This window comes from Serpula lacrymans, assembly GCF_000218685.1.
Source record: "Serpula lacrymans var. lacrymans S7.9 unplaced genomic scaffold SERLAscaffold_6, whole genome shotgun sequence".
NCBI classification, from domain to species: Eukaryota; Fungi; Basidiomycota; class Agaricomycetes; order Boletales; family Serpulaceae; genus Serpula; species Serpula lacrymans.
The window spans coordinates 1,782,871-1,794,982 of record NW_006763295.1 but is presented as its reverse complement, the minus strand read 5'-3'; the positions used below and the strand labels follow the sequence as shown (position 1 = coordinate 1,794,982).

Below are 12,112 nucleotides of genomic sequence, written 5' to 3'. Positions count from 1 at the left end.
CCTTATCTGATTGTCCTGTAACTTCTACCATCGTCTTCTACGGCCTAAATAACCCTAGGAGACCTGTCAGAGCAGTTGGATTTGAGCTGGATCTTTCTGTGAGCCTTCATCATCATTTGATCACCTTTTGGCCCCCTATTCCATATCTCCACATCCTGTGCTCGGATCTTGGCCCTATTTGAGCCATCTACTACCCTATACTATTGCACTTTACACCGTCAATTTGGGGGCAATCCATCCACTCCATCATCCTCTGTGAAGTTCGCATTCTTGGCACTTTCACCCCTATTGGACCCCTATTGCATATCTCCACATCCTGTGCTTCACTTCTATTTGGGCCATCTATTACTCTATAAAAATGTTCCCTATACCTCTGATTTGGTGGCAATCCATCCATCTTATCTGTCTCTGCATCAATTTCGACTTTTTGCCCTATTTTTCGCTTTTTGGCATATCTGGTGTGTGCATAAAGCTCCAATCTTCTCTACTCTGTCCATTATCAGATAGAACAAGCCTATAGACTGTGAAGCTCGCCTGCATTGCCTCAGTTTGCTGTTGCCTAGAGCCTCTCTCAGTCTGCGGTGTTTGGGGAGCTTAAGTCACTTTGTTGACTCATATACAAGCCCTTTTAACCAACACTGTCTCGAGGCGATTTCTCTGTTAATATCAGTGTGGAATTGAAAGGGGAACACAGGCGTAACCCTGTAGCAGCACTAGGAAGCCTTAGCACCCTCCTGGATCACTTTTGGGCGCTTTTTGGACCCTATTTGGACCTATCCTTGCGCTTTCTGACCCTCTCCATATCCTCTCTCTACCGCCTCACCATCTTATCTGCTCGCCTCCTACTGTTGCCCATTGTCTTTGCCACTATTCCATTGCCTATAGCCGTCTCCTACATCATTTATCATTGCTCTATTGTTTTATACAACACCCATCATGTCTGACTCTGATCCCAAGTTCCATCCCTTGTCTGGCACTAACTACCCCCAGTGGAGTGGTGAAATGCAAGCTTGGTTGATGACCAAGGGACTGTGGGGGCTCGTCTCTGGCGCTGAAAAGTGTCCTGGGACTGACGCTGAAGCAATAGAGAAATGGGAGTTGAGAGCTGAAAAGGCTGCTGGTGTATTATACCTCAATATCACCAAAGAGCAGCGCATTCATCTTGATGGCATCATTGATGATCCTGTCAAGATCTGGGAGAAACTAGCAATTGTGCACGTCTCTAAGAAGCCTGGGACAAGATTTAATGTCTATGACGACTTCTTCTCTATCAGAAAGAAGGAGGACGAGTCCCTGCAGTCTCTCATGACCAGAATTGACGAAGGCATGCATTAGATTCAAAATCTTTGTCCTACTGGCTTCTCATTGTCTGAATTGGACAATGAATTGACATGCATGGCCATGATTAGGGCGCTTCCTGATCAATATGCCCACTTCACTTCATCTCTACTACTTCTGGGCACCTTGGACAAGACCCAGCTCAGGGATGCTTTCCTTGCTGAAGAGGTCAATCGCCGTCATCGTGCTGAAGTCAATTCTGCCTTGCATTCTTCATCTACCACTGCCAATAGCACCTGCACCCATCCTAACTGCCATCATTGCAACCAATCCACCACCTCTACTCGCGTTCAGTGTGATTTCTGTGGTTTACTTGGTCATACCCAAGACAAATGCCACAGATACATTGCTAGTCGCCAACAGGCAGTGGAGGGTGCTAAGAATCGCTACAAGCGTGGCAATAAGGCTCAGGCAGGCTCCAGCAACTCTCAGAATACCTCTCAGCAGCCCAAATCTTCGCCCAACAATGCCAATTCATCTACTGTGGTCACTGAATCAGCTGGAAATGCAAGTCTTCGTTCCATTCATCCCTCTGATCCTCATTGCCCTCTCCAACTTGATGCTGACATTGATTGGAATGCAGACACAGGCGCCACTTCTCATATGACACCTCATCATCATTGGGTGCACCACTATACCCCATATCGTGTGCCAATCAAGCTGGCTGATCACACTGTTGTCTATTCAGCTGGTGTTGGTACTGTGGTGTTTAATCCTGTGATGAATGGCAAAGTGGCTAGGGCTGTGGAATTCTCTAGAGTGCTCCATGTACCAGATCTTCGAAATAATCTCCTCTCAGTCTTGTATTTAACTCGTCAAAGTGGTTTCAATGTCACTATTTCGTCTCATTCCATGTCCTTTATGCGTGACAACACTCTCTTGTTCACTGCAACTATCAATGACAACAATGCAGCATTCCTTGATGGATCTACTGCTGCTTGTGTTGAATTGGGACATTTTACTGCGACTATACCACTTGATTTGATGCTCTGGCATCGCAGATTGGCTCACCACCATCATGCTGATGTCAAGAGACTGATACAGAGAGATCTGGTCACTGGGCTTACACTGGAATCCAAGGCTGCTCCTGATCCTGTCTGTGAACTGTGCTTGTCTGGCAAGATGCATGCCAATCCATTCCCCTCATCTGATACTCGCTCTGCTCATCCTTTGGACCTCATCCATTCTGATCTACACCAAGTCTCTTCCCCCACATTCTCTGGTTATCGCTACTGGGTCACCTTCATTGACGATCACAGTCGATTCCGTGTTGTTGTGCCTCTCAAGGCCAAGTCAGATGTCTTTGATGCTTTCAAGAGATTCAAGGCTTATGCTGAGACTCAATTGGAGCGTAAAATCAAGGCTCTGCACGATGACAAAGGGGGAGAGTACATGTCCAAAGAATTTGAGCAATTCACAGATGACCATGGGATTGTCAGACAGCATACCACCAGGAATTGTCCTCAGCAGAGTAGTGTGGCAGAGCGAGCAAACAGACTTCTGACTGAGCGTATCACTGCCATGTTATCAGAGTCTGGATTGCCTAACAGCTTCTGGGGTGAATGTCTGTCCACTTTGGTGCATGTCTGGAACAGGTGTCCCACTGATGCAGTGGCCCATGCCACTCCATTTGAGTTGTGGTATAGACGCAAGCCTGACATATCTCACCTTCACGTTTGGGGCTGCACTGCCTATGTGCATGTGCAAAAGGACAAAAGAGGCGTCTTTGGCTCTCATATGGAGAAATGTGTGTTCATTGGTTACCCTGAGGGATACAAGGGATGGAAATTCTACAATCCTACCACCAAGCGCACTGTTATCTCTGAGAGAGCTGATTTTGATGAGCGCTACTTCCCTGGCTTGAAGAGGTCTTCTGACAATGTCCCGCCTCCACCTCCCACTCCACCTTCGCTATCCATGCCATTGGGCCTGATTGAGGATGTCCCTGCACCAGGTCCAGGGGGAGATATGGGCCCACCAGCTGCGCTTCAGCAGCCTCAGCCATTGCCTGACAATGGGCCTCATTTGGACCTTGATGCAAAACCACCTGTGAATCAACCTCCTGAGCTTCCAAATCACCCTCCTCATGGCTCACCTTCTCCTGACTTGCCTATTGCACTGAGACACCCTGTAAGGGCTAGGAGACCACCTAGACCATGGTGGCTTCAACACAGACAACCTACTCCTGCCATTGAGAGTGATGACAGTGATTCTGAGGCAGTTGATGATGAAGTGGCACACTTTGGAGACTCTGCCGAGCCTAGGTCATTTGCAGATGCAATGAAGCGTCCTGATGCAGATAAATGGAGAGAGGCAGCCATGGAAGAGCTTCAAGCTCGTGAGCGCAATGGTACTTGGTCACTAGTGGAACTACCTCCTGGAGTCAAGGCTATTGGTGGCAAGTGGGTCTTCAAGATCAAGCGCAACTCAGATGGCACTGTTGAGCGCTACAAGGCCAGATATGTGGCCAAAGGTTATAACCAGCGCCCTGGCTTTGATTTCCTCGAAATATTTGCACCTACTGTCCGCATATTGTCCATCAGAGTTGTCCTTGCCATTGCAGCCATCCACAACCTCCATTTGCACTTCATTGACATTTCCCATGCATTCCTGAATGGAGTCATGGATGTCAAGGTCTACACTTCAGTCACCCCCAAAACATAAGCATTTAGCTTCAACTATCTGTGTAAATGTATAAAGCTAAGAGCTTGTTTTTCCTGGTATCATCCCAAGTGCTCCAGCAAGGATGGGATCATCCCAGAAGTGGGATAATACCACCCTTCTGGGATTTTCCCATGGTATCAGACCATTTGTTATGGTGGGATAATCCCATTAGATGGGATAATCCCAGACATTTGCCACATGTCACATGGTGTCAGGGGGGCTTTACTGCAAAAATAGTTCCTGCATAAATGTAGCCAACATCAATACATTATCAATAGTACTAATAGCCATGAAGCAGAATACAATACTACCTGCTTTCATCATTTATAACATATATACAAATTTCAAATGGTGTTTACTCTCAATTGAACCTTAATTTGTCCAGCTTCTAGTGTAATATCATATACTATAGATTGATGGAGGAGACTTTGACCAAAGGTTAGTGTAACTAATTGTGACATATAACCATTTACAAATTAACCTGATTTAATTCAGTTGATTAGGAGATAATTCAACCATATCTCTTTTCCTTAACTGACTATATAACTTTGTCATTCCTACTTATCATATAATTTACTGCATATCACAAAGTAGATTTATCTACCCTGGATTTCTATCAATGTTACTTAAAATGGCTTATAGTCAAAGGAATACAAGATGTTTGACAATACCAAGCATATACATCTGCAGGATTACAATACCTCTCATTCAGGCTCATCCAACTTTAAATAATGTAACACTCTTGCAACCAGGCAAAGATATGTCACAAATCCATTTAATGTGCTGATCCAAAAGATATGATATTTTTTTGAATTGTGCAGCTTTATCCAAGTGCCTGAACTGAAAAATGCACAAAGATACCAGTCCGAGTAAGTACTACATATTCATTATCCTTCCCTCTGCTGCATCATTGTCAAAGGCAGAACATGTCTTGCATGAGACAAATTGCTGGCTCTTTGTGGCAGCCCAGCATCCACAAGCCAACACCCATTTTATCCACTATATGTCCCCACGCATACAATTGATTATAAATTTTTGTGAAAACAAAAATGGCTGAAAGGTGTGCTCTGCATGCTTATGCAATTTTATGTGACTTGGGATGAACCTACGTGAGGGCTACTCTGAATCACTGTCCCAGTTCAACCTTAGGTTCATCCAGGTCCTACCATAACATAATAGTTGGTTTACAAACAAAATACTGCAACATGTAAAAAATGGAAACTGCTGGAAAAGGACAATAATATTTTAAGCTGCTGGGAACTTACCTATGATTATATGTTACAGAATAACCTTAGTGCATTTCAGGAGTATTTTCCCCTGCCATGCTGAGTCACCAGCAGCCTAAGCATGCTATTCGATAATTCTGTTCCTGTTGTGGGATCTCCCTGTCCTATTCTGACTCAGGGTGATCTTGTCCCCTGCTTGGATTTGTCTGTGATGTAGTGAGATGATCCTATGTAATTTGGAGATTTTTCTAGATCAGATTGAACTGGAATGATCCCATCTCTTTCCAAGACTTTCCTTGGCTGGTTTGGGATGATGCTTTACCCTTCAGGCATTGGTCCATATCAAATTGTGATGATCCCATCCCATTTGGTATTTGTCCACATTTAACTGGGATCATCCCCTTTTTTGCTGGGATTTTCCCAGATTGGTTTGAGATGACCCTATCCCCCCTTGGTATTTGTCCATGTTGAACTGAGATTTTCCCAGATTGATTTGGGATCATCCCATCCTCTTTTGGTATTTGTCCATGTTGAGCTGGGATCATCCCATCTCTGGCTGGGATTTTCCCAGAGTAGATTGGGATCATCCCATCCTCTTTTGGTATCTGTCCATGTTGAGCTGGGATTGTCCCATCTCATTTGGTATTTGTCCATGTTTAACTGGGATCATCCTATCTCTTGTTGGGATTTTCCCAGATTGGTTTGGGATCATCCCATCCTCTTTTGGTATTAGTCCATGTTGAGCTGGGATCATCCCATCTTATTTAGTATTTGTCCATGCTTAACTGGGATCATCCCATCCTTTGGTGGGATTTTCCCAGATTGGTTTGGGATCATCCCGTCCTCTTTTGGTATTTGTCCATGTTGAGCTGGGATCATCCCATCTCTGGCTGGGATTTTCCCAGAGTGGATTGGGATCATCCCATCCTCTTTGGTATTTGTCCATGTTAAGCTGGGATCATCCCATCCTATTTTGGTATTTGTCCATGTTCAACTGGTATCATCCCATCTCTTACTGGGATTTTCCCAGATTCAATTGGGATCATCCCATCCTCTTTTGGTATTTGTCCATGTTAAACTGGTATCATCCCATCTCTTGCTGGGATTTTCCCAGATTCAATTGGGATCATCCCATCCTCTTTTGGTATTTGTCCATGCTTAACTGGGATCATCCCATCTCTTGCTGGGATTTTCCCATATTGGTTTGGGATCATCCCATCTCATTTGGTATTTGTCCATGCTTAATGTTACGATAACACAATTTCCGGACATCTCCTTTCCTTTTTATTCTCCGCTTTAACTTTATACTTTAAGTGCCACGCGGCATTTCCCTTTCTCGCGCCGCATTTGCCTTTCTTTTACTTTTAGACTTAACTCTCTCACGCAGTGGAGCTGGCCATACGGGCTAGGCCCTATGACATCATCAGCCACTGCCTTCATCAACTGTATAGTACACATGTACAAACAACCTGTAGTAGTATATATACCCCAATAGATCCAGGAGACTCCTCAGCGAGTCCTCCTGTTGTATACCAACTAACTCACTGCAGCCCAAGGGGTACCCACTCCCCATCTTCCACTACCTTTATAGTGTGTTCCTGTGTGCGCCAGAGTAACTAACTCTTGGTTGTTACATTAGGACTCGCTCTTTCTACTCTCTCGCACGTGTGTGCAGAAGTCCCATCATTTGGGCACCCGGACTCCAGGGTGAAGGAGATTGGTTAGCGGTTAGGAATATCCCACATAGCAGATAGGTGCGCTCCTAGCGACGGCCTTGTAGTGCTTTGGGAGAAGAACCCAAACCTTCGAATACGCGGCCCCCAGCGTTAAGGGGAGTACTTAGCTCAGCAGTTGGTGTGGAACCACTGTTGATTAGATTTAGAATACAAACTTTCACTTTCGAATACCTCTGACCAGGCCGGGCACTTGCCTCCGCCAGTCTGGAGAAGGGTTGACAGCTTAACAAGCGGACCACCCCCTGACAACCGTTCGGACCAGGGTTTATTACGTTTACCTTTTTATATACATTTTCAAATACTATAGTGTGGGTAGTCGGAGATTGAGATCCGATACTCAGCTGGGAAGAGGTTGATCCGCAGATAGCAAGCGGGGACCCCCAGTTACCTATCTTCTACGTTACACAAAGAGAACAAGTCGACATGTCGTCGCAACAAGATATGAATCAGCTACTGCATGCAATGCGTGTGCAGATAGCTGAGTTAACCTCGCAACTCGCCGAGATACAGGCCAACCCCCCTGTAGCAACCCCCTCGGTAGAGAAAAAGTTCAATAAGAAAGTCGAAGTTGTCGCTGACCCTGGCGCCTTCGAAGGAGACCGAGCGCGATTCGCCGAATGGTGGATCAAGCTCCAGATTTGGGTCAAGGCAAACTGGGACGCGTTTGCCGACGATTTTGAGGTAGCCACTGCGGTGCTATCTCGCCTAAAAGGACCTGTGGCGGGTCGATACGCCCAAGTAAGACTCCAGGAATGCTACACCGCGGGTGTGTGGCCTACCTGGGACGATCTCAAGAAAGAGATCGAAAAATACTTCAAACCACAAGCTGAGCGAGACTGGGCGCGTCAGCAAATCCGTTCCTTCAAACAAGGAAACATGAGGACGGACGATTATGTCACCCGGTTCCTGGCCCTCTCCATCCAAGGAGGGTTAGGTAACGAACACGCAGTAGAACTGCTGGAACGCAATGTGAACCCTCGCATTGCAGAACAGATCTATCTGCAGGATACAAGAAGTGACGACCTGGCTCTGGCAGCCGAGGAAGTCCGACGAGTCGGTAGGGCCATGGAGCTCTACGCTATGCACCAAGGTGGCGGGTCCACCAAACAAACCACCATACCCCAGAGGCGCCCTGGGTCATCAAACCAAAATCATAATCACTCTCGCGGGTTCAAGCCGTTCGGGCTGCAGCCAGGACAGGGTGCCCCTATGGATATCGGCGCGGTCCAAGGCGGACAAATGCGCAGATTCAAGGGCAGCTGTTACAACTGCGGCCAAGAGGGACACATGTCCCGAGACTGTAGAAACGGGGCGCAGGCCGCCCAACAAAAAAATAATCAAGGGCGCCAGGCGCGCCAATTAGAATCCGAGAAACCGGACGATCGGCTCAACTCTTTGGCCGGTCGTTCTTACGACGAAATCCGGGCCTTCTTCTATGACCAACAGGTCAACGAAATGAAGGCTCAGGGAAAAGAATTCGGGGCTTAGGTCACTTGGGTACCTTAGCTCCTGTTAAAAATGAAGTAAACCACAACAAAGTGGCCCCTGCTCCGGGGTGTTGCACGAGCAATAACGGAATGACGGGGATGGCTCCCCAATTTGTAAATAAGTTTCTAAATTTGTTATCAGAAGTATGTACTTGTATGAAGAAATGTAACTGTAATATTTATGATACTACCGCTGCACCAGCGTCTCTCTTGGAGCGTGGCCCCGGCGAGACAAACACTAGGGTGCTTGATTCTGGTAAAACAAAAATAGAAAAACATGTGTCATTTAAAACTTCTTCTTCTTCTTCTTCTTCTTCGGAGCCACCCTTTCCCGAAATCCCAAGGCGTGTGTTGATGCGCACGTATTTATTCCAAAAAGAGATCCGTTTAGACGTTGGCGTGGAAAATCTTGCCAGGGGCAAAGTACACTCAACGAGCGCACTGCTTGATTCAGGCGCTAACGGGATCTTCATAGATCAGGTCTGGGCGGAGCAAATTGGACTCCCCCTTGTAAAATTAGAAACATCTATTCCCGTCTATAACGTTGACGGTACGCTTAACGCAGGTGGCTGTATTACACACAAATGTTCTTTTGTGGTCGAATATCAAGGACACAGAGAACGAGTCACTGCCGAGGCTACCCAACTAGGGAAGATTAATTTAATCTTAGGCTGGACCTGGCTATTTAAACACAATCCTGAGATCAACTGGCAGACAGGGGTTGTCACATTGTCACGTTGTCCCCAGGAATGTGTAAACTTGGGTAAACCAAATCATGTCCGTCATAATGAGCGTCTCGAAAAGTTAAACGCTAGTCACGTTTACGAGCTCAGATCTTTAGAAAAGATCGACGATGACGATGATGAGGTAAAACCAGAGGAAGAGATTAAGAGGCTGGTACCTCCCGAGTACCACGGCTTCTGGAAAGTCTTTTCTAAACACAAATCAGAGCGCTTCCCAGAGGCTAAGCCTTGGGACCATGCTATAGATTTGAAAGACACCTTCAAACCAAGGAAGGGACACATGATACCGCTCTCTGCTCCCGAAAGAGACGAGGTATCTAGTTTCATAGACGAACAACTTAGGAAGGGTTACATCAGACCTTCCAAAAGTCCTATGACGTCCCCGGTGTTCTTCATTCCTAAAAAGGATGGTAAGAAGCGCATGATTATGGACTATCGTTACGTGAATGAGCACACGGTTAAAAACGCGTATCCGCTGCCTTTGATTAGTCAGCTAGTGGACAAATTGGCTGGTGCCAAGATCCTGACTAAAATGGATCTCAGATGGGGGTACAACAATGTACGAATCAAAGAGGAAGATGCTTGGAAGGCCGCGTTCACGTGCCACCGAGGATCTTTCGAACCCCTTGTTATGTTCTTTGGGTTAACCAATTCACCGGCGACCTTTCAGAGCATGATGAATGAGATCTTTGCGGATATGGAAAACTGTGTCGTCATTTACATTGACGATTTATTAATATTTACAAAGTCGGACGATGAGGCTGAGCATGACAAGATCGTGCAAGAAGTCCTTCGACGCTTACAGGAACGGGACCTATTCGTCAAACCCGAAAAATGTAATTTTAAAGTGAAGGAAGTAGACTTCCTCGGTATGATCATAGGCCAGAACGGAATCAGGATGAACCCTGAGAAAGTTCAAGCTATTTTGGAATGGCCAGAACCTACTCGCATCAAAGGAGTTAGGGCCTTCCTAGGCTTAGGCAATTTCTACCGAAGGTTTATTGAAAACTTTGCAAAAATCACGAGACCGTTGAACGATCTTACCAAAAAGGACCTTGTTTGGCAGTGGGGCGCCAAAGAACAGGAAGCTTTTGATAAGCTTAAACAGGCATTTACAACAGCGCCCATATTGGCATTCCCTGAATTAGACAAAGAGTTCCGGCTAGAAACCGACTCTTCTGACTTCGCCACTGGGGCTGTTCTATCAATCAAGTGCCCTGATGATCTTTGGAGGCCTTGTGCCTATTTATCGCATAGTTTGTCGCCTACAGAGCGCAACTATCAAATATACGACAAGGAGATGCTGGCCATCATTAGAGCTTTAGAGCACTGGCGGCACTACCTAGAAGGTGCTAGGCACCAATTCGAAATTTGGACCGATCATAAGAACCTAGAGTACTTCATGACGGCCCGAGACCTGAACCGAAGACAGGCCCGCTACGCGGTGTACTTGTCAAGGTTTAATTATAAATTAATTCATAAGCCTGGAAGCTCAATGGGGAAAGCAGATGCTTTATCCAGAAGAGAGGATCATGCCAACGGCATTGAAGATGATAACAAAGGTGTCACCCTGATAGATCAATCAAGGGTCGCCAATGTTAGAATCGGGCAAGATTCCGACCTCCTAGAAGTCTTTAGAAAAGACATCTCCCCAGAAGAAAAGGCGCGCCTTGACGGCAATGAAAACTATTTATGGAAAGACGGGCTCTTTCATTTTAAAAACAAAATCTATGTGCCTGAGTCCGCAAGGATCAAGGCAATAGATAGACATCATGACACTCCAGTGGCTGGGCACCCTGGATGGCAACGAACGATGGAGTTGATCTCCAGAAACTACATGTGGCCTGGCATGGTCAAAGACATACAGGGATACGTAAAATCCTGTCTGAGATGCGCCATGGCCAAAAATTCCCATTTACCGCCGGCCGGTAAACTCATGCCGAACCCGATACCAGCTGGCCCCTGGCAGGATATATCGGTAGACTTCACGACGGATCTGCCCGAGTCAAACGGGTACGATTCAGTAATGGTGGTAGTAGACCGCTTCTCCAAAGAAGTGGTATTCATACCCACCAACAAAACCATCACCGCCGCCGGTACGGCAGACTTATTTAAAGATTTCGTATGGTCAATCCATGGGTTACCAGAAACGGTAATCTCTGATAGAGGACCGCAATTCGCTAGCGAATTTACGAAAGAATTATGCCGGATGCTGGGCATCAAACCTAAATTATCCACGGCGTTCCATCCGCAAACCGATGGACAAACGGAGAGACTTAACCAGGAGTTAAAACAGTATCTCCGTATATTTATTAATGACAGACAGACGGATTGGGCCAAGTGGCTAAAGATAGCCCAGTTCTCGTATAATATTAAACAGTCGTCGGCTACAGGCAAGGCACCATTCGAGGTTACTAGATCGTACCTCCCCAGAATGGGTGTAGAACCTGGCAAGAGCAAAAACGAGGCTGCTGGGAACATGGCAAAAGACATGAAGTCTGTCTTGGACGAAACGCGCAAAGCGCTATTTAAAACTGCGGAGCAAATGAAAGACAGGGCAGAGCGTAGACGCTCTAAGGCCCCTGATTACAAGATCGGCGACCTGGTCTGGTTAGACACCGACCACTTGAAATTAAAAGACCGGCAGTCTAGAAAACTGACCGAAAAGTGGATTGGCCCTTACCGGATTAAGGAAGTCAAACCTAATGCGGTGGAGCTGGAACTCCCAAAACGAATGAGGGTGGTACCCACGGTTAACATTAGCCGTGTGAAACCCTACAAGGGACCGCTGCCGGGACAGCGCGTAGACCGGCCCGGTCCGGTAGTAGTCACCCAGGAAGGTGAAGAAGAGTTCGAAGTCGAACGGGTGGTAGATGCACGCTTGAAGCGTGGAAAATTAGAGTTTCTGGTCCTATGGA

At 46.4% G+C, this 12,112-nt stretch overlaps 2 protein-coding genes across 2 annotated transcripts; both read left to right on the top strand.

Annotated features, from left to right (window-relative positions):
• Window positions 1–936: 936 nt before the first annotated feature.
• Window positions 937–1,335, top strand: SERLADRAFT_437416 (uncharacterized protein; the record flags this gene model as incomplete). The annotated part of the gene is made up of 1 exon (XM_007317755.1): window positions 937–1,335. The coding sequence occupies one exon, from the start codon at window positions 937–939 to the stop codon at window positions 1,333–1,335; it is 399 nt and encodes a 132-aa protein (XP_007317817.1).
• A 403-nt stretch (window positions 1,336–1,738) lies between these two features.
• Window positions 1,739–2,188, top strand: SERLADRAFT_388060 (uncharacterized protein; the record flags this gene model as incomplete). The annotated part of the gene is made up of 2 exons (XM_007317754.1): window positions 1,739–1,845; window positions 1,922–2,188. A coding segment is annotated over one exon (185 nt), but the record flags the coding sequence as incomplete, so codon positions are not given.
• Between the last annotated feature and the right edge of the window lie 9,924 nt (window positions 2,189–12,112).